The 23807-nt window shown below is 41.7% G+C and overlaps 1 protein-coding gene across 1 annotated transcript in view; it reads right to left on the reverse strand.

Moving 5' to 3' along the window:
• Positions 1-23807, reverse strand: part of EGF (epidermal growth factor) — a 66293-nt gene that overhangs the window by 4723 nt on the left and 37763 nt on the right. The window contains exons 12-18 of the mRNA XM_062199742.1: positions 18544-18660; positions 17432-17557; positions 14199-14321; positions 12147-12291; positions 7471-7638; positions 4156-4273; positions 631-733 (exon numbers count right to left, since the gene is read on the reverse strand). Of these exons, the coding sequence (XP_062055726.1) occupies positions 631-733; positions 4156-4273; positions 7471-7638; positions 12147-12291; positions 14199-14321; positions 17432-17557; positions 18544-18660 (900 nt within the window). The remainder of the gene's footprint in view (positions 1-630; positions 734-4155; positions 4274-7470; positions 7639-12146; positions 12292-14198; positions 14322-17431; positions 17558-18543; positions 18661-23807) is intronic.

The raw sequence follows: 23807 nt of genomic DNA on the forward strand, positions 1-23807 counted from the left end.
CTGAGAACCAACCCAAGAGGTTTATCATAATCCAACTCTTGGCAAAGGTATTACGTCAAAGGTTATCTAACTCCATTTCTACCTGTAGAAGACCAAGTTCCAGAACAGTCTGAGAATCTAGGCAGATTTTATGGTTTCTCCCTGAGTGGCTTGGCTGGACTTCACAGATAGCTAGGAGTCTGGGTAAGGCCTAGTCTCTGAGAAGACCTGAATAGTCGGAAATGCCAGAACAATTCCCAGAATAACTTAAATTCACAGGCACCCTTCCTGCTAGAACACGGAACATGTTTTCTTAGCGCTATTTACAATTTCACCAGAACCACACTTACAGCTGCCAGTATAGAACCCCTAAGCCCACAGAATGATCTCAAAACCTTATCTAATTCAAAATAAGGAGTCACCCGGTGCTCAAAGCGACACAGAAGACTGCTATAGGCCTGGAGTTTTGAGTCAACATGGTAACCTCATATAAGACATAAACCCACTGCAAATCTATTTTTCTAAAGCTCTATGGCATTCCAATACAGCCCAGCTGCTCCCATAGCTTATACAATTTAACCATTGTTTTTCTAGTTACATAAGACTTCCCACTGGAAAACATTCAGGATCCAGGTAAAGATAACCACTCACCAGGCTTCAGGGAGGAAAAGTGCCCAGCATCTGCTGCCTGGCCATCCTGGCTCACCACAGGCTGACTCCCATTGCTGAGGTCTTGTTCATTTACAACCACAAACTGCAGAAAACAAAAGAGAAAGGAAGGATATTGTTATACTTCACAAATTATCTCAATATATGTTACATAAAAAACTATAGTTTTATCATGTTCATCTTGTGGAAGCTGTTAGACAAAAGGCCCTGTCAAATGTGTCTCTTCAGCTAATAAGAGATTCCATTTTCAGTTAAGAAGTTTACATTATATTCTATTAAAGCAACTAGACACTATCAGTATCTTTACTAAAGAACTGCTTCTAATTCTGGAATCTCAACTTTTGGGTCATGGATCCTGGGGATTCCTGTTGTACTCTAAACAACCCAAGCATTCTAAGCATTGCCCATAAACCAGACATTTTGGGGCCAGTGTTGTGGCATAATGAGTAAAGCCACCTCCTGTGAGGCCAACATCCTATATGGACACTGGTTCAAGTCCCGGCTGCTCTACTTCTAATCCAGCTCCTTGCTAACGTGCCTGGGAAAGCAGCAGAAGATGGTCAAAGAGCTTGGGCCCCTGCATTCACATGGGAGACCCAGAAGAAGCTCCTGACTTCAGATTGGACAAGCTACAGATGTTGCAGCCATTTTGGGAGTGAACCAGCAGATGGAAGTGCTCTTGCTCTCTCTCTCTCTCTGTCTCTCTTTCTCTCCTTCACTCTCTCTCTCTGTGCCTTTCAAATAAATAAAAATAATTTTTTAAACAACCAGACTTTTAAAATAATATTTCATATGCATGTATGCTACAGCTTTAAAAATATATGTATATATTTTAGGTAACAAGACTCATTTCCATGTACCACCAAGTTCTGAATAAGCACTCAGAGGGCGCTGATAGTGCAATCACTATTTTGTAGGCATCCACCAAAAGCTTTCTCGTGGTTGAACAGCTCCAGAACCAGAATTCTGACAGGGAGCCCTAGAAAATAACATTATTTCTCTTCGGTCAACGAAGTGATTATTTTTGTCGTCATTTGTATGTCCAAAATTGATTGGGCACTTGCAAGGCAGGCTGACCACAGTTCACTAGCTCACACTCACCCTAGAGATATTAGGTATAAACATAATCAATGATAAATGTAAAGAAAGGACTCCATGCTCCAGGATAAAGCACACAGCTTGGTGAAGTCCTTCCTTGTCAATCAGTAACCCAGCAACAGGACTGCCCCACAGTTTTGGCTGATCGAGCCAAATTCAGGATTTGATTCAGAAATGAGTTCTGCACAGGAAGGAGCCCACAACTCAGAAACAACACAAGGAAAAGAAAAGAGAAAAAAATCCCTTTGCCTACGATTCTCCTTGAGCAAAGTGTAGGAAGGGATGAGGGGATTAGGAAGGAGGGAGGGAAACGTTTGTAATTGGAAGGTGAATCCCGTGAACATGTTTTCATTTTCTGATTTTCTACATTAATCACCTTTCACATCTCCCCCTCATTATAGGCCTCCCTGCAGTACCACATGGCAAAATCAATGCAAGCCCCATGGCTTAAGGGCACATGGCCGTTATTTCCAGCTCAAGTCAAAATCCAGCCCTCTGCGCTGCAAATTGTCCAGTCATGTTACTGTCTGCCAGAAGAACACAGCTCTCACACTTCTGGGCTGGGGTGGGGAAGGCAGCTGACAGGGCCAGCTTTGTTTCTGCTGCTTCTCTTCCCAGTTTGGGTGCTCAGCTCTGGCCTACTCTTGTTGCTCTCTACTGCAGCGGCTGCTGTGCATGATGGTTAAGATGGCTGGGAGCGTGACGCTCAGCAGCCCAGGGTCTTCCAACAGTTCTGACAAGCTGAGATGAGTTAAATCTGCTAACTAAAGCTTGAATGAAATACCTTGTAGACTAACACGTGCAACCTGGGTAATTTGGACGTCCACAAAGTTAGGAGGCCTCAGAGGAGACAGCACATTCTGTAGCTAAATCCATCTAGAATCACACACTTACAGAATTTACAGAGAAAGAAAGGATCTTAGAAATCATCTGATCCAAAGCCTTTGTCGTACTGAAGAGGCAGCAGAGATATGCAGAGGTTAAAGGATTTGCTGAAGATGAGGTTGGCAATTTTTGAGAGGAAAAGGCTAGAACTCTCACTTCTTATTTTACTTCTATACTCAAATTCAACCAAAAAATTAAGTTAACACCGAATGCCTGTAACAGGTAGGAACATATAATCACTTGTTAGTCAGAAGCACACCAGCAGGAAAGCTATTCTCTGGTAGGGTTCCTACGAGTGGGCGAAGTGATTCCAGAAGGACCCCAAACACTGCCTTTGCCCCTCTTTAACCCCTCTCCAGTAACTCTTTCTTAAGGTTTCAATTCCCCATGGATCTGTCATATATTCAGGTCTCTTCCACAATATATACCACAGACAATACCAATACCACACAATAAATCAATCAAGTTACTTCTCTGATAGAGTTCTGGAAATAGAAATTCCCTTAAGAATTTCGAGAGAACTTAGCTTGTCCCAACTCTGCCCCCTAGTGTTCCATTATCAGTTACTGAAGAGTGAGCTATGAAGCATTTTGACTTTCTCCATCCACTGCACTTTTTTTTTTAAAGGTTCCCAGATAAAATACAGAAAAGCCAGTTAAATCTGAATTTGAATTTAAACTTGAAATTTCATTATAACTATGAATTTAAGAAAGAACTCTGCTTTTTTATTTGCTGAATCTAATAACTATTTTACTATTGAAGTTTAAGGACTGAAAATGTATGTGAGAAAAGTTAACCCTTAATATCCATGGGTTTTGTGTCCATAGATCCAACTATGAACAGTAAATGTAGTTAGGTCTATGAGGGTTATATCTGTATTGAATAAGTATAGACTTCTTTTTCTTATCATTACTCCCTAGAAAACAAGCACAATAATTTTCCTATCATTGACAATGTATGAGGTATTATACATAATCTACAGATGATTTAAAGTATATTGAGGAGGATGGGTATGGATTATATGTAGTGCTATGCCATTTTATGTAAGGTACTTGAGCATTCAAGGACCTTGGTATCAATGAGTTGGAGAGGTCCTGGAACCAGTACCCCTCAGACACCAAGGAAAGATTATATTAAGAAAATCAGAAGCATTATATATTTTTAAGACATTCATCTGCATTGGCTTTTAAGACATTCACCTGAGAATAAGAGTTGGGAAAAACTCTTCATATAACATACAAAAATCTAAGTTTTAGGAAGAAGCTAGGTAACAGGGGAAAAAAAAATCCATAAATTTCTTGCGCCATTAAATTATGGTGCTACTTTCATTTGTCTAATGCACTTAAAGACATGGTTCCCCCATCCTCCCATCTAGGACCTCCCCAGCTGATATGCTGGCCAATACTGTTACCAGCTGGAGGCTATAGTAGATTCCAGTTACTGTTACTCAGTGAAGAATGAGAAAAAATGGACTCAGGTTAATAGCAAGTCAGTTCCTTGGTTCATCTACTTTGGATGCATTACCCAAGGTTGAGGGCAAGAAGATATCCCAGCCTCACCATCAGTAGGCCTGCTGCTGCTCACATTTCTGCTCCACTCTTCATAAGGATTCTTTGGATGTTTCAATAACAGCTTCTGAGTCCTGCAACAAGGCCAAAATTTGAGACAATCTCAAAACACTCTCTTCACTCAGTGATGGTCAGGAACAACTACCTTGTCAGAAACAAGCAATTCTCCATGCAAAGGTAATCAAACACATAACTGAAACTTTCCAGTAGGGTAAGTAGCTGCACTGATCAGAATTGTTAGGCAAGACACTTTAGATAGGGGCCAGCATTGTGGCACGGCAGGTTGAACTCATATTGGAACGCCTGTTCAAGTCCTGGCTGCTCTGCTTCCAATCCAGCTTCCTGCTAATGTACCTGGGAAAGCCCAAATACTTGGGCCCCTGTCACCCGTGTGAGAAACCTGGATGGAGCCACCAGCTCCTGGCTTTACCCTGGCCCAGCCCTGACCACTGCAGCCATCTGGGGAGTGAACCAGCAGATGGAAGATCTCTTTCTATCTTTCCCTCTCTCTGTCTCTCTGCCTTTCAAATACATATATCTTTAAAGAAAACAACATACTGCAGGTTCATTTATAAGCAGTTTTACTATTATGATTGCATTTTGGCAAAGAAAGGGTTCTGTTGAGCTTTCTTTTTGAAGAAATAATGCTAGTCACAGTCAATTTTTGGTATATGGTAGTAAGAACAAGAAGATGTTCCTACTGATACGTGATGCCTATAGTCATCCTTCCGAGGAGAAGGTCTTTGAAATTCAAGACAAAAATCTCACAATTCACCATTCCCTTTCAAACCAGATCTCTGAAAAATTTCAATAGAACACATCAAAATTTTATAATACTTAATGCTATAACTTATGTCTGTATTAATAATTTTATACACACAAACTTAAATGTGTTGCTCTCCTGTGTTTCCACATTACTTGCCAAGCATCTACCTTTCATTTGGCATTCTGAACAATGGGATCAATCACTAATTCTACAATATTCTTTTTTTAATATTCTTTATACAAATATCCAAGATACTGAAAGCCAGGCTAAAAAAAAACCTAATTGTTAATGATAGACCACTAAATTAAATTTTTAAGTTTGTGCATGTGAATACAGTCTCTCAGGAGGCAGCAAAAGAGGGCTTGGAGCACATGACACATTTTGGAAAGATTACAGTTCATAGAAAATCATAGTAATAACAACAGATGACTTTTGTTAAATACTACATGACAGACCTACACTAAACCTTTTACTGAGATGAACTCAACTCATCTCAATACTTTTCTCATCCCTGTTTAATAGCAGAAGAAATTAATGAACACAGAGGATAAGAAACATGTCTGATGGCATTTAGACACTAAGTAGGATTTGAACCTGTGCACTCTGATTCCAGAGCTCATGCTCTTAACCACTACATCAGGATATAGCAGGATTTCAGACAAGTACATCTTGGCTGATATGTTGGCTTTTCCAGAGTACAAGACTGCTGCCACTTGAGTGGTTGTGTAGCACCTGTAAACGTGGTTGCATTTTCATCTGTACATTCCCAGAGAACTGGGGCATACAAAGTTATGTGGGTCATAGGTTCTTCAGCCATAGGATGATGAGACTGAACTAGATAATTCTATAAAGTCTCCTTCAGCCCAGAAATTTTATGACTCTCAGATTTTGTACTATAAGAGTAGATAAAATGTTTTTTGGATCTAGCACTGTGGGGTAGTGGATAAAGCCGCCGCCTGCAGTGTCAACATCCCACATGGGTGCTGCTTTGCGTCCCAGCTGCTCCACTTCGAATGTTGCTCTCTGTTGTGGCCTGGGGAAACAGTGGAAGATGACCCCTGCACCCACGTGAGAGACCAGGAAGAAGTTGCTGGCTCCTGGCTTCGGATCGGCTCAGCTCCAGCTGTTGTGGCCATCTGGGGAGTGAACCAGCGGATGGAAGACCTCTCTCTCTCTCTTTCTCTCTCTGCCTCTCTGTCTCTCTCTAACTCTTTCAAATAAAATAAATAAATCTTTTTTAAAAATGTCTCTTTAATATTGATGATAGTAGAGAACACTATCCTACTTCTTAAGAAAATGGAAAATGGGCCGGCGCCGTGGCTCAACAGGCTAATCCTCTGCCTTGCAGGGCCGGCACAACGGGTTCTAGTCCTGGTTGGGGCGCCGGATTCTATCCCGGTTGCCCCTCTTCCAGGCCAGCTCTCTGCTATGGCCCTGGAAGGCAGTGGAGGATGGCCCAAGTCTTTGGGCCCTGCAGCCGCATGGGAGACCAGGAGAGGCACCTGGCTCCTGGCTTCGGATCGGCTCAATGCGCTGGCCGCAGTGGCCATTGGAGGGTGAACCAACGGCAAAAAGGAAGACCTTTCTCTCTGTCTCTCTCTCTCTCTCTCTCTCTCACTATCCACTCTGCCTGTTTAAAAAAAAATAAAGAAAAGAAAGAAAAGAAAATGGAAAATGGGCAAAATAGTGTGATACCCATACTTTTAACCTAATGTTGAGTTATTTTAAAAAAATTAAACATATAAATGTTATTGTTCTACAACTTTTAACTGATAACTTGAAATGACTGAAAACATAAAATTCAAGGATCAGAAACTTCCTTTTAAGTTGGGAAAAATAATGATTTTCTTTAAAATTTTCTCTAAGATTTTCTTGTCAGAAATTAACAGAAAGTAATCATGAAAAGAATACAGCTACGCTGAGAGGAACAGTATGAAATGCTAAAACAAGAAAGTAGAATGCAACGATGCATTATGTTAACTAACAACCACATTTACTACACAGGTGCACAAAAAGTTTAGAACAAGGGAAATAAAAGCACTAATAAATTAGTGCAAGGATAGCTTAGGTCTTTTTTTAAAAAGCTATTTTTGCACTTTTAAAAAATTTGTATTATTTATTTATTTGAAAAAGAGAGAGAGAGAGAGAGAGAGAGAAACTCCTAGACTAACCTCTGCTTCACTCCCTAAACACCCACAATGGCTGGGGCTTTGCCAGGATCCAGGAATTAAATCCGGGACTCCCACGTGGGTGGCAGAGATCCAATCACTTGAGCCATCACCTGCTGCCTCTCAAGGTCTGCAGAAGCAAGAAGCTGGAATGGGGAGCCACAGCCAGGACTCAAATCCAGGTACTCCAATACGAGATGCGGGCATCTGAACCACTGACCCAAACGCCTGCTCCTATTCATCTTTTTAAATGGAGTAAGGGCACAGAAGTTCATCTCAAGGAGGCAGGTGTTCCCCTAGAGAGGGGTTTAATGTACCAACAGAAAGAAAGGGTCACCTGTAGGAGTGAGCCCCCCACAGGCCCAGGAGGAGCAGCAGGACCAGCACCACCACACAGACGGCCACCACAGTGATGTCCCGCTGCCGTCCACGGCCAGTGTGGCGCAGTTCCCACCACTTCAAGTCTCGATGCTGACAGCGCTCCCCGACGTAGCCAACCACACAGCTGTGACAACACACAAACACAGGTCATCAGACTGCTGGTCAAACACACTTGATATTTTTCAGACTCAGGCATCTCTCAACCTTGGCATTTTCAGACTCAGCTCTACAGAAGTACATGGAAAAGTCCATCAGGGTCAGTTGAAAGCACTGTGAAATACAAGTTCCTGTGGCATGGTCTTACCATTTTGGCCTGTTTGCACTGGGAGGGAAGGGGGACTATTTGCATACTGCCTCTATAAGGCATTACCAGACATTGATTAAAGATCAATTTCTGCTAGACTAAAACTCCTAAGGAGCTGCTACCTTTTAAAACCAACAAAGTGATTCTGCCCTAAGAGCCCAGGGAATTCAGGAAGCAAATGTTTACAGTTAAGAATAGGTCAAGGGGTTGGTGCTGTGGCATAACAGGTAAAGCCACCGCCTGCAGTGCCAGCATCCCATATGGGTGCTGGTTCGAGTCCCAGCTGCTCTACTTCCAACCCAGCTCTCTGTTATAGCCTAGGAAAGCAGTAGAAGATGGCCCAAGTGCTTAGGCCCCTGCACCCATGTGGGAGAACCAGAAGAAGCTCCTGGCTTCTGGCTTTGGATCAGCGCAGGTCTGGCCATTATAGCCATCTGGGGCATGAACAGCGGATAGAAGACCTCCTTTCTCTCTCTCTCTCCCTCCCTCCTTCCCTCCCTCCCTCCCTCCCTCCCTCTCTCTCTCTGCCTGTGCCTCTCTGTAACTCTGCCTTTCAAATAAATAAATAAATCTCTTTTTTTTTGGGGGGGGGGGGGGAACCAGTAGGTCAAAGGAAAGAAAAATCTTGAGAGCAGAGTCTCTCACTCAAAACCAGGCTGTGCAAAAAGATCGTTGTCTCGTCCCTGAACAGGAAGCACAACCCAGCCTGTGAAAGAAGTACTTTTCCCACTTATCACTACTGGCCCAGGCGAAAGAGGTCTCAGTGGTGACACAGGCATTTTGCAGTTTTCTTCAAAGCAGGGAAAACTCTATGGAGGGAAAAGGGGCATTCACGTACAAACACCCAGCTGTCTAATAAATGACATTGTTACTTGAATTGTTAGGGACCAATTTATTGAACCTTTAAAGTCAATGAAACAATGCTGCCATCTACTGGGAATGCTCGTTTCCAAAAACTGCCAGGAAGTTGGTTGACAATTGTGTCCTGTGATTCTTTGCAAACGCACTGACTCTACAAACACCATATTAACACTTTGTGATGCTTGCTTATTAGGAATTCCCTGGCCCTAAAACAGCTATCTATCCATCCAGATCCCCTGCTTATTCCAAAGGGACTTGAAGGAATGAGTACAGAGAATGGATACCAGCTCCTGTGGTAGAAGAAGCAGCATAGAGAAAACACTGCAAAAGCTCCAGAAGGTATGGGTTTAAGTTCCAGTTTCATTAGCTTGTCATGGGAGCTTTTGGAGGAAGCAGGAAAATGAATGAACGTTTGTCATGTACGTTGTGTGTCTGACACCGTGCTAGGGATGTTCACTTCAGTGTCACAGTCCCATTTTACAGATGAGAAAACAGGTTTGAAGAGGTAAGTAAGGTCACACAGCTAATGAATGACAGGTTTCATTCAAATGATTTTTCATAGTCAAAGCCCATGTTCTGCCGGCGCCGCGGCTCACTAGGCTAATCCTCCGCCTTGCGGCGCCGGCACACCGGGTTCTAGTCCCGGTCGGGGCACCGATCCTGTCCCGGTTGCCCCTCTTCCAGGCCAGCTCTCTGCTGTGGCTAGGGAGTACAGTGGAGGATGGCCCAAGTTCTTGGGCCCTGCACCCCATGGGAGACCAGGAGAAGCACCTGGCTCCTGCCATCAGATCAGCGCGGTGCGCCGGCCTCGGCGCGCCTACCGCGGCGGCCATTGGAGGGTGAACCAACGGCAAAGGGAAGACCTTTCTCTCTGTCTCTCTCTCACTGTCCACTCTGCCTGTAAAAAAAAAAAAAAAAAAAAAAAAAAAGCCCATGTTCTTTCTACTGCACTGTGCTGCTTCCGAAAACAGTTTACAGGGCTACTCACCTCTGAAAAGTTATTCTAGAAATGAGCACGCAAGAGATGGCTGGAGCTGAGTGTAGACCATAAGGGACTATCAGGTTGTTCAAGACTTTCCTGGGCATTGTCTTAATTCTAGTTATCTTTGGTTATGGCCACTTCCCATCAATGCCTAGCAACCACTCTTAAACTGCTGGATGTTAATGGACCATACCTCTGATACTCTCAGAAATTTAGAGATCTTGTGGGGTAGGTCAGTCACGTGTCTAAGAGTCCTCAGGAGCCAAGCCAGGCTGCAACAGTACAGCCTCTCTGAGCTTATACTATGGGGGAGAACCTCAAGTTCTTTGGATTGTTAATTAGTTGTTCTGTTAAATCAAACAAAAGACTCCCTGAGCAAATGTGTTTGACTTTCCATAGTCAAGTAAGCTAAATAATGGTAAATAAGACTTGTTAATGTGTTACAGTGCACCATGCATCAAGAACTGAAGGCTAGAGTATAAAGGCATTTCTCAAACTGATACAACCACACAACATAGGTTGGGGGGTCTTGGTCTAAACACCTTCCCAGAGAACTGTTTGACTCAAAGCCAAAGTAGATGGTACAAGGACCTCCTCTGAGCTTGAGAAGTTTGGAGTCACCTGAGATTCTGCACACCAGGAAATCTCCAAGAAACATGTTGGGCATGAAGAATTCCAGGTCCTAATTCCTCCACCTCTGAGGGAAAGTCTGGGGTTCCACGGATTTGAGGGTAATGTCCATTGCCTCCAAGCTGATTAGACCACTCTGTAGAGAATGTGCCTAGGATGTATTTCTTAAAAAAAACCTGGACTCATAAGCACTCCCTAGAGGTTTGTTGTTTGGGAATTAATAAGGCATAAGGTGAGGTCACCGGGGCAGGGGAAGGAAGAACTGAACACTTGATTAAATCACTTGCATTAAATGCACAGTTCAAAAACAAAGTTATGATCCCTATTGTAAACTGATATTATTTTAAATATTGCTTTAGACTAATGGTCCTTGGATTTGAAGGCAACCTCCAGTTTAATTATCACTTTGTAGCAATTTGTGTTTAAAACATTATCAAGTACATATGATATTTTTATCAGGATTTAATGACAGGAAGAAAATCAATGTGGTAAAGAGCTCATCAATCATTAAGGGAATCACTGCTATCAGATCCGCATGAAAAGACTGTGCCAAATACAACAGAGAACCCTGCACTACCCTCTGTTTATTACACTGATTTTTATAATTGAAATTTAAAGTATCAAGGGAGAAAACAATCCATGACCTAATAAACTATAACACCTGTTTTTGAAATTTTATTATTTGTGATAATGAGAAACAATGAACAGATAAAAAACTGGTTCTTAATATTAAAGCTAAAGATAACTATTGTAAGTATTAGATCTATCTTAGATTAGAAAACGACAGCCTGTCAATATGCATGTCAAAGCAGAATTCCACCAGAAGTCAGTCCGTCCTACTAATTCTTCAGGTCATTTCCCTGACTTGTCATATGAACATGGTTCTAATGCAAAGCCACACACTTGGAGAATACAGCTTACTCTAATCATTTAGACTATAATTCTGCTCATTATCACCGATAACATCATAAAATCTGTTCTACTTATAACTTCTATTTGTGAGAGTCAGATTATTCTGTGACTCGTTATTCCAGGCACAAAGAAAATTATCAAGGAGTCAGGACTCTAACCCCCAAAGACCTACTTATTTTTACCCTCAGTTTCTTCATATGGCTTTGAAAATATGAAATTAATTCAGGGAAAAAATCTGATACACATCCAGATATTGTCGGTTCGGGTCTTATTAAGGTTTCCATGGAAAGCTCTTCCAAGTGAGCATAGTGAGAGTACCCCATAATTCCAAACCTTCCACAAATTTCCTTTTCAGGTTGATATTACCCATGGGGAAATGCCTTGGCCCAAAAAGAGCAAAAATGGCAGTTGCAGAATCTGTTAATTGTCACTAAACAGCAAAAATGCAAAGTCAACTATTAGGAAGTGAAGTGAAGAAGTGTGTGTGTGTGTGTGTTTAAAATCCAAGGCAAGAAACCCAGTGTGAATATGTACAACTTTTTGTAAATCTAGACACATACTGTGGATTGTGAATGCTTTCCACATATTTGGCAGGAAATAAATCACAGTTTCAAAGAATTCTCTCACACACCTCCGTTTTACAACCAGAAAGAGAAGTGTAATTCCTAGACTTTACTAGTATTAATGTCAAGGTACTTAAGTAAAATGAAAATAACCACCAATTCTTTATATTTATATTTAAGCATTGGTGGTTGGGTAGGGTAGGGTGTTGTGACACATAGGGAGCATGCAATGTAGCATGCACCTGGGTGTGTGGTACACAAACACACAATTTATGTGTGTGTATATTTTCCTAAGGATAAATCTAATTGTAGAAAAATTTCTTTAATGTAAATTTCACAAGTTTGTTAAAAGTTATGGACTGCAGGACAGTCTGACTTACTTGCAGGCATAGTTGTCTACTGCTTCAATATACATGCACACGCCACCATGGAGGCAGTACCCGTCATGTGATGAGGGGCATCCCGGGTAACTATTTCTGCCTGGAGAGGGCTCATCTTCCTTGAGCTGAGATGGTGGAACAGAATCTAGAAGAATCAAAGACATCACTTTTATGTTTGGAAGTGATCCAGGTCTTTCAGGAACAAGTTTCTGTGAACAACTTGTGATACAGTATTTCTTAGTGACAGCAGAACTATCAGGAGTGACAACAGGTTGTCTTTCCTTAACAGACCTTATGTCACCATGAAACCAGATATAAAGCACACTGGAGGCAAGTAAGAGGATGGCCAATCACCATATAAATCCAGTCAATGATTTCTTTATAAAAGCAAATCTATCACCAATAGATGCATACTAACTCTGTGAAATGACTGCTAGCTTTAAGAAGGTCTCATTGAACCAACCGTTATCTTTGTATGGCTTAATAACTACCCACAAATACACAGCCTACTCCCCTCAATATCCTGAGAGTCTCAAAAATTTCTCTCATACAGTGCCTTCTTCTAAAAACTATTTAACTATCCTGGGAAACCTCAAACACAACACTGTAGCAACTTGGACAGGAGGAAAAGGGAATGGCAAAGTGATAAAGTCTCCTTTATTTGAATGGCTCACTGCTCTTTAAAACATTAGGGTGTATCACTAGGCTAATCCTCCCCCTGCAGTGCCGACACTCTGGGTTCTAGTCCTGGTCGGGGCGCCGTTTCTGTCCTGGTTGTTCCTCTTCCAGTCCAGCTCTCTGCTGTAGCCCGGGAGTGCAGTGGAGGATGGCCCAAGTGCTTGGGCCCTGCACCCACATGGGAGACCAGGAGGAAGCACCTGGTTCCTGGGTTCGGATCGGTGCAGTGCGCCGGCCGTTAGCAGCCATTTGGGGGGTGAACCAACGGAAGGAAGACCTTTCTCTCTGTCTCTCTCTCTCACTGTCTAACTCTGCCTGTCCAAAAAAAAAAAAAAAATTAGGGTGTATAGCTGATGATACAAGTATCAGTTGTTCAGTATCTTCAAGAACAATATTTTTTTTGAGAATAATAACATGTTAAAAAGACAGAGACCAGGTAAGCACAGAACTTTCCTTTCTCTGGGGTGGTGGGATGGAGCCTTGATTTTGGTTCCAGGGTCAAGATGAAACCAGCTTCCTTTCTGGGGTGCTGATGGTGAGAAGTTTTAAGAAGCACAAGGTGGCCAGCACTGCGGCTCAATAGGCTAATCCTCTGCCTGCGGCGCCAGCACACCAGGTTCTAGTCCCCGCCGGGGCGCCGGATTCTGTCCCGGTTGCCCCGCTTCCAGGCCAGCTCTCTGCTATGGCCCGGGAGTGCAGTGGAGGAGTGCCCAAGGCTTGGGCCCTACACCTGCATGGGAGACCAGGAGAAGCACCTGGCTCCTGGCTTCGGATCAGCATGGTGTGCCGGCCACGGCGGCCATTGGAGGGTGAACCAATGGAAAAGGAAGACCTTTTTGTCTGTCTCTCTCTCTCTCACTATCCACTCTGCCTGTCAAAAAATAAAACAAAAATTAAAAAAAAAAATGAAGCACAAGGTGATTTTTATGAACGCTTTAAAACAAAAAGAAGACCGGTGGAGTTCTAAATGAGATCAAGAAGTGCTGACTTTTCAAAGTAGTATTTTAAAATCCTTGAAGGCAACTGAAAATATAAGGAGTCCAGACATACTCATGACCTGCCTAGCCCTATAAAGTTTTTCCCCAGGAATCAACATTACAAACTGGGAGGTTAGTTGCACAGTTAAAGAGAACCATCTGTGTTGCCACCTTTATTGAACTGTGAATAATAAAAAAAGGATTTATTCCAGATACTATTAAATGAATGAAGCCTGGGCCATTTCAAATTCTCAAGCTCAGCATCAATATACTCAGAAAGTTAAGTTTTCCAGGCTGACCAAAAGAAATGATTTCTAGACTAAAACAAACACACTGGGGTACAGAATTTCCCTGATCCAAGCACTTCCCTCTCCATCCAGACCACCCACCCACCTACCAGGGCAAATTAGTCCAGGTTCAGAAACACTGCCAGCACACATGCAAGTGTAGCCTCCCTCCGTGTTTGTGCAGTTGGCATTCTCTCCACAGCTGTGCATCCCCAAGTGGCACTCATCAATATCTGCCAGACAAGTGGGGGGCAGGGGAGGAAACAGAGTTACACAACCAAAATGTACAACATTCCAGAAGGGGTGCATCCTCAGCTTCGGTCATGCTGCATGTTCTTAGGAAGGGGGAGAGGAGGAGAGGGAGAGAGGGAGAGAGGGGGGAGAGGGAGAGAGGGGGAGAGGGACAGAGGGGGAGAGGAGGAGGGAGAGGGAGAGACTGGGCTCCTCAGCTGCATGCCATTCAGATGTGCCAAGCTTCTGATAAAAGGCTGCAAGTCTTTCTTCCGCTTGGAAGGAAAAGAGACTTCCCCAAATCACAGACTGGAAAACTACTTCTAGGCAAACATTTTAGCAGTACAGATACTAACAATTCATACTTCACTTTTGCGAATAGATACCCAGCCATTCACACACATGTTACATTGGACATAACATTTTTGGGGTTTGAACTGCATAATTAAACCAACCTTTCTTTTCTATTTCCACCCACCTTTTCCTTTCTCGGTTACTTCTAGCCTAACAGTTCGTTCTTTCCTTCCTCTCAATTTGACATCGCAACAAAAATAGCCTCATCCCATTCCTGCATCTCCACTCCACACCTAGACATCAGTAGCCAGGTGGTTCTCCCTAGATCACAGTGATGATTACACCATCACAAACTCAGATGCTGCCAGTGGCTCTCTCTGGTCCCTACGGTTGTGCCGTCCCTGTAGCCATCACCAGACGTGAGTATGAACCACCTGAAATACATTAGTCCATACAAAGATGCACTTACGTATCAAGCACATACCAGATTCTGAAGACTTAGAATCACAATTATTAAGAATGTAAAATATCTCAATAATTGTTACACTGATTACATAGTAGATGTCAATATTTGAGAGACATTAGAATAAAAAATTATGAAAATCAATTTCAGCTATTCTTTTTACTTCTTATAACATGGTTACTAGAAAACTTAGGACAGCAGTGACCAGGAAAAATAAAATCCCAATGACTGGCCCTCAGATTCCAGTCTTCAACAAGTCCTAATACAATGGGACTGACATCCTGATAGAAGGAGAAGAAACCCCAGAGCGTCGCTTGCTCTCTCTTTTCTCTCTTGTTCTCTCGCTGGCATGCTTTCTATCACTCTCATTCTCTCTGGACACTACAGAGAAAAAAGTTGTATAAGTTAACAGTGAAAAAGAGGCCATGTACAAGCTAGAAGAGGATACTTCAACAGAAACCAAACCAACTGGAATGTTCTCTGGGTCTTGTAGACTCCAGAACTGTGAGGAAACAAATTTCTGTCGTCCACGTCACTGGGTCTGTGGGACTTCATTATGGCATGTATCGCCTCACCAGCCTGTTTCTGTCCTCTCTGTATGTGACCTACACTTACTGCTCAGCTAAGCTACTGTCGACTGCCCGTGTAAGTAAGACACAGGGTTTGTTTATGCCTGGAGTACACTCTACCCCTTCCCATTTCCACCTAATGAAAATGTATGCATCTCATGGCCCCACAAAATGATACTTCTTCCATGAAATCCTTCCTAACACCTCAGATATTTCTCCCAGTTCTGAACTTTCATTGTGATTTTAACTTCTCTTTCTTCACAACTATATTTTTTGGCAGCAAGGATTGCCTTTCCCATCTTGCATTCCCCACAATTCCTAGCACTGTGTCTGAAAGGGACTAATTAAATATTCATCACAGTGAATCACTATTCTGAACGGCCCACATTAACTCCTTTATCTCAATGAACCATCACCTTGGTAGAGAAATAGATAGCTTTTCCAAAATGCAAAAACAAAGATGTATTCTTGGCCAAGAAATATAACTACTCTGAGTAATAACAACAACAACAACTCTTTTATATAGCAGCTATTGTGTACAGCCCACAGTCCAAAGCATTATATCTGTATATCTACAGGAAGAGAGAGAAAGAAGAGAGGAGAGAGAAAAAGAGAACAAGAATAGTGATGAACCCACTGCTTCACTGGCAGCCCAAGGAACCTGTGCCAACTAGGCAGGCAGGGTCATGATCTTTTGTTGCATGTTTCACACTGGAAGGGGTAGTTTAATAACAGAGAGCCCAGAGGCGAATGAGTTTAAACATCCACAAAAGGATATCTTCTCTCTCTTCAAAGGAAATTAAGAAATCTGTCTAATTATGGATGTGCTTGCTTAATTAGAGTAGTGACATTTTCCTGACTGACAGCCAAACAGGTGCCTATAAGAACACTGCAGATGTCTGGACTATACAACTGATTCAAATCAACTCCATCTAGAAAACTGATGATTTTTACTGATATTTTATCTTTCACCTTAACAATGGGAGAAAGCAATATTATCTGAGTTTGTTATCAGGGCATGTGCATCTCAATGTGAAAACTTTTATGTTTCCAGAAGAAGGAAAAGAAAATACAAAAAGAGAAAGTCTAAAGCTTTGTAAAACTGCAGATAACCCCTTGATAAGGCCATGGATAGCTTCAGGCAGGCCTGCACTTGCAGGGTGATGCTTTGCTGCAAACACCTGGCAAGCTGCAGCCACCAGGTGAACTCCCAATCAACAGGCCAGAGCCAGCCTTGGCCAAGGATGGTGATTATGAAAGAGTTTGTAATCATTCTTTACTTGGACCTAAGTGCCAATGGCTTGAATCTCCCATCTGCTGAACTCATCAGAAACACCTGATGAGCTCTTCCACAGAACCAAGTCACCTTTTTGATCTGCTCATAGCAGTGACTTTCAACAAACCCACATCAGCCCTGCATTCACCACATGTCAGTTGCCAAGCTCAGTGACAAAGAAGTGTGGACTGATTCTCCCATGACGGCTCAAAATATGGAGTACTAATGAGACACTGGTGACACTGGAACCCCAGAGAAAGGGCTGGAAAGGCATGGGGTTGGTTGATCAAGTAGGGCAAGCACTCAGAGCTGAGCAGCCAGAGGGCAAGGGCACAAACCTGACTATTTACCAAGGACTGAAATGTCAGTTTGAACTGGTTGGACAGCTTCTCTTTCAGTCTTGACAGGTGTCACCTCAGTGATATCCTGTCTTCTCTCAGCCCACCACACCCACATGTCATCTGCCCAGGGCTGGCCTCACCCTCCTCCCTTACACACCCAGTCTCTCACCAAGACAGTGAATCCCATCTCCTTGGTAGCCTTCCGAGCAGTGGCAGACATAGCCACCTTCTGTATTGATGCACTTGGAGGAGGCAGGAGGGCAAACTGTGATCCCCATCTCACATTCATCTATATCTGTGGGTAAAAGATGAACTAGTGAGATATTCAGGCAATCTTGGTAGAAACAGAAATGACAGGAAACAATAAGCATAATCTTATATTCAGTTAATCAGCCAATTACTGTTTGCAAAAGTAACGCAAATGTTTGCCTCATGAATGTAAAGTTAATTTCTGATCCATTTTTAGAGTTCTCATCATCTGAACAGCTAAGCAGGTGTAACTAAATCACCTTGCTAGAGTTTCAGACCACAAAGACTGAGACTTTTTCAGTAATTACTAACTTATTATTTCCAGGCTATCAATATAAAACAGAAACCTACTATTCTCAATCTATTTAACTAATACTTAGACCCAAGTTTCTGGGGAAGAAAAAAAGTTGTATTTTTATCAGAATTGGTGAATTCATAAATTTGACCTGAACTCAAATTCATGCTTCTTAATTATAAGTTCTTCCTCTTAATGCAAAAACAGTATAATGTTTACATTTATGTTTAAATACATGTCTCGGCTGGCGCAGTGGCTTAACATGCTAATCCTCCGCCTTGCAGCGCTGGCACACCAGGTTCTAGTCCCGGTTGGAGCCCCGGATTCTATCCCGGTTGCCCCTCTTCCAGGCCAGCCTCTATGGCCCGGGAAAGCAGTAGAGGATGGCCCAAGTGCTTGGGCCCTGCACCCGCATGGGAGACCACGAGAAGCACCTGGCTCCTGGCTTGGATCAGCGCGATGAGCCAGCCACAGCGGCCATTGGAGGGTGAACCAACGGCAAAAAGGAAGACCTTTTTCTCTGTCTCTCTCACTATCCACTCTGCCTGTCAAAAAAAAAATAATAAAAAAAAATACATGTCTCATATTTTCTATGTGTGCATCCATTATTTTTAACATCTAACAACTATCCAAACCTGCTGATTACACAAATCCTCCTGAATATTTTGAGTTGGTATGAGAAAAAAGGTTTCTGGTTTACGATTTTCCAAATCTATGTGCTTGGCCTTTGCTCTTACCAGAACAGAGTTTTCCATCCCCAGAAAATCCTTTCAAACACTGGCACGTGGCGGCCTCTCCCTCAGAGACACACTGAGCATGACCACCACATCCCATAGGAGCACAGTCATCTTGTTCTGCAAACAAGGAGACCTCATGCCATTATTTCCAGAACTAAGAGGAGAAAATGGATTTGAACGTTCTGTATTCTACAGAACATCCCAGAATTTCCCTACTGAAGTTCTGTGGCAGGTTAATCCAGATAGAAACACTTCATTAACCTGTACGTTATGTTTGTATGTAGTACAGGATCCATATACCAGGTGACTATTTACAAACTCACAACAAACTTCAATATTGGAGAATTATTTGGTATCCAACGAGCGCTATCCAAGGAGCCTGGTGTGAACCTGTTTTTTTTTTTTTAACTTTTATTTAATGAATATAAATTTCCAAAGTACAGCTTATGGATTACAATGGCTTCCCCTCCCATAACTTCCCTCCCACCCTCAACCCTCCCCTTTCCCGCTCCCTCTCCCCTTCCATTCACATCAAGATTAATTTTCAATTCTCTTTATATACAGAAGATCAGTTTAGTATATATTAAGTAAAGATTTCAACAGTTTGCATCCACATAGAAACACAAAGTGAAAAATATTGTTTGAGTACTAGTTGTAGCATTAAATCACAATGTACAGATATTAAGGACAGAGATCCTACATGAGGAGTAAGTGCACAGTGACTCCTGTTGTTGACTTAACAATTTGACACTCTTGTTTATGGCATCAATAATTACCCTAGGCTCTTGTCATGAGTTGCCAAGACTATGGAAGCCTTTTGAGTTTACTGACTCTGATCATATTTAGACAAGGTCATAGTCAAAGTGGAAATTCTCTCCTCCCTTCAGAGAAAGGTACCTCCTTCTTTGATGACCTGTTCTTTCCACTGGGATCTCACTTGCAGAGATCTTTCATTTAGGTCATTTTTTTTTTTTTGATAGAGTGTCTTGGCTTTCCATGCCTGAAATACTCTCATGGGCTTTTCAGCTGGAACCGAATGCCATAAGGGCTGATTCTGAGGCCAGAGTGCTGTTTAGGACATCCGCCATTCTATGAGTCTGCTGTGTATCCCGCTTTCCATGTTGCATCGTTCTCTCCCCTTTTTATTCTATCGGTTAGTATTTGCATACACTAGTCTTGTTTATGTGATCCCTTTGACTCTTAGTCCTATCATTATGATCAACTGTGAATAGAAATTGATCACTTGGACTAGTGAGATGGCATTGGTACATGCCACCTTGATGGGATTGAATTGGAATCCCCTGGTATGTTTCTTACTCTACCGTTTGGGGCAAGTCAGCTTGAGCATGTCCCAAATTGTACATCTCTTCCCTCTCTTATTTCCACTCTTATATATAACAGGGATCACTTTTCAGTTAAGTCTCAACACTTAAGAATAACTATGTATTAATTACAGAATTCAATCAATAGTATTAAATAGAACAAACAAAAAAATACTAGGAGGATAAAGTATTAAGTTGTTCATCAATAGTCAGGGCAAGGGCTGATAAAGTCACTGTTTCTCATAGTGTCCATTTCACTTCAACAGGTTTCCTTTTTGGTGCTCGGTTAGTTGTCACCGATCAGAGAGAACATATATTTGTCCCTTTGGGACTGGATTATTTCACTCAGCATAATGTTTTCCAGATTCCTCCATTTTGTTGCAAATGACCAGATTTCATTTTTTTTTTACTGCTGTATAGTATTCTGTAGAGTACATATCCCATAATTTCTTTATCCAGTCTACTGTTGATGGGCATTTAGGTTGATTCCAGGTCTTAGCCATTGTGAATTGAGCTGCAATAAACATTAAGGTGCAGACCGCTTTTTTGTTTGCCAATTTTAATTTCCTTTGGGTAAATTCCAGGGAGTGGGATGGCTGGATGGAATGGTAGGCTTATATTCAGGTTTCTGAGGAATCTTCAGACTGACTTTCCATAGTGGCATTACCAGTTTACATTCCCACCAACAGTAGGTTAGTGTCCCTTTTTTCCCACATCCTCGCCAGCATCTGTTGTTGGTAGATTTTTGTATGTGAGCCATTCTCACCGGGGTGAGGTGAAACCTCATAGTGGTTTTGATTTGCATTTCCCTGACTGCTAGTGATCTTGAACATTTTTTCATGTGCCTGTTGCCCATTTGGATTTCCTCTTTTGAAAAATGTCTATTGAGGTCCTTGGCCCATCTCTTAAGTGAGTTGTTTGTTTTGTTGTTGTGGAGTTTCTTGATCTCTTTGTAGATTCTGGTTATTAATCCTTTATCTGTCGCATAGTTTGCAAATATTTTTTTTCCATTCTGTCGGTTGCCTCTTCACTCACCCGACTGTTTCTTTTGCAGTACAGAAACTTCTCAATTTGATGCAATCCCAATAGTTAATTTTGGCTTTGACTGCCTGCACTTCCAGGAAGTCTTTGCCGGTGCCAATATCTTGCAGGGTTTCTCCAATGTTCTCTAATAATTTGATGGTGTCGGGTTGTAGATTTAGGTCTTTAATTCTCGCCAATAGAATGCAACAACATATCAGAAAAATCATCCACCCAGACCAAGTGCGATTTATCCCTGGTATGCAGGGATGGTTCAGTGTTCACAAATCAGTGTGATACACCACATTAACAAACTGCTGAAGAAAAACCATATGATTATCTCAATAGATGCAAAGAAAGCATTCGATAAAATCCAACACCCTTTCATGATGAAAACTCTAAGCAAATTGGGTATAGAAGGAACATTCCTCAATACAATCAAGCAATTTATGAAAAACCCATGGCCAGTATCCTATTGAATGGGGAAAAGTTGGAAGCATTTCCACTGCGATCTGGGGATGCCCACTCGCACCACTGCTATTCAACATAGTTCTGGAAGTTTTAGCCAGAGCCATCAGGCAAGAAAAAGAAATTAAATGGATACAAATTGGGAATGAAGAAGTCAAACTATCCCTCTTTGCAGATGATATGATTCTTTATTTAAGGGATCCAAAGAACTCTACTAACAGACTATTGGAACTCATAGAAGAGTTTGGCAAAGTAGCAGGATATAAAATCAATGCACAAAAATCAACAGCCTTTGTATACCCAGGCAATGCCACGGCTGAGAAAGAACTACTAAGATCAATCCCATTCACAATAGCTACAAAAACAATCAAATACCTTGGAATAAACTTAACCAAGGACGTTAAAGATCTCTACAATGAGAATTACAAAATCTTAAAGAAAGAAATAGGATACCAAAAAATGGAAAAATCTTCCATGCTCATGGATTGGAAGAATCAATATCATCAAAATGTCTATTCTCCCAAAAGCAATTTATACATTCAATGCAATACCAATCAAGATACCGAAGACATTCTTCTCAGATCTGGAAAAAATGATACTGAAATTCATATGGAGACACAGGAGACCTCGAATAGCTAAAGCAATTTTGTACAACAAAAACAAAGCCGGAGGCATCACAATACCAGATTTCAGGACATACTATGGGGCAGTTGTAATCAAAACAGCATGGTACTGGTACAGAAACAGATGGGTAGACCAATGGAACAGAATAGAAACACCAGAAATCAATCCAAACATCTACAGCCAACTTATATTTGATCAAGGATCTAAAACCAATTCCTGGAGCAAGGGCAGTCTATTCAATAAATGGTGCTGGGAAAACTGGATTTCCACGTGCAGAAGCATGAAGCAAGACCCCTACCTTATACCTTACACAAAAATCCACTCAGCATGGATTAAAGACCTAAATCTACAACCCGACACCATCAAATCATTAGTGAACCTGTTTATAACCTTTTCTAAAACATTTATAGCTTGACCTACAAAATTATTAAGAATAAAAAGACTCAAATTTCAAGAAGCTTTCAACTTATTTAAAAATTCCTAACCATTTGACATATACAAGGAATTGATCTCTTTTTACCTCCCACAAAGATGAATATGTAGTGGGTAGATCTGTTCACCAACATGGCCGAGAGATTCACCCATTAAAAGATTTACTGTCAATTTACTAATAGCATGTTTCAATTGTAATAGAATATAGATAATCAACTATGTATGTTGTTATCAAGATTTATGCAGTGACTTGCAGACCTGCAGGCACTTTTACAAAGTCATGAACCATGTAAGTTAAATGATGTAAATGGATCATTTCATTTCATACTCCATTGAAATGCAAATGCCCCAGGGGATGGAGTTAAATGCTGAGCCATAAACATGAGCAAGTTTTTCTTCCTCTTCTTCTTTTTCTTTCTTTCTTTCTTCTTTTTTTTTTCTTTCAGTTTAACTACTTATGTTTGTAATCATTCTTCAAATGCCACCCCTCTCCTACTTTCTTAGAGTTTGCGGGCTCATACATATCACAGTAGGACATAAACTATCATCTGTCTATTCACTGGAAAGTTTGCTCTTCTGAGTGCAAAAGAGACAAAAGAAACCATCCAAACCTGCCCATAAATTAAAGACAGCTAAATGATATAAGCAGGACTCAGGTGCCATGTGAATGCAGACACTGGATAACTATGTTTGAGAAGATTTCTCTTGTGAGAACATATGCCTTTAATGCTTGCTTGATCATCTCTTGTCATTCACAACTCTTTAGAGTTGGGTAAGTTCAAACTAAATCAATTATTCATTTCATTCAGCATTTATTTGGAAGACTACTTCCCAAATCACAAGGCTACTCAGAGTGTAGGATTGACAGTATCCAATTACTCAAGACATTTTTAAGAACTTGCAGAATTACCTCAAATCAGAATATGATTCTGAATTTACTTGGCAACTTGTAAATCCTCGTCAGCTTTGCACAATGAAATGTACATGGATATGAAATTTTCTGTGGGGGCTTGGCTTTGGCCAAAACTCTGTCTGCCACAAATATCTACACTTATATTTATCTTCTCTGATATATAGGTGACAATCTCAGCTAGGTATACTTCTCGTGGTTATAAAGACTGGAAGAAAATGTGATTTTTTTCTGGGGCTGGTATTGTGGCACATTGGGTTACTTTGTTGCCTGAGATGCTGTCATACCAATGCCCATCCAAGTCCCAGCTGCTCCACTTCCAATCCAGCTCCCTGTAAATTCTCCTAGGAAGCCAAGGAAGATGGTTCAAGTGCTTGGGACCCTGCCACCCACATGGGAGATGAAGTTCCAGGCGCCTGGCTAAGGTCTGGCCCAGCCCTAGTGGTTGTGGCTATTTGGGGACTGAACCAGTGGATGGAAAAATCTCT

The sequence above is a fragment of the Lepus europaeus genome, chromosome 8 (genome assembly GCF_033115175.1).
Source record: "Lepus europaeus isolate LE1 chromosome 8, mLepTim1.pri, whole genome shotgun sequence".
NCBI classification, from domain to species: domain Eukaryota; kingdom Metazoa; phylum Chordata; class Mammalia; order Lagomorpha; family Leporidae; genus Lepus; species Lepus europaeus.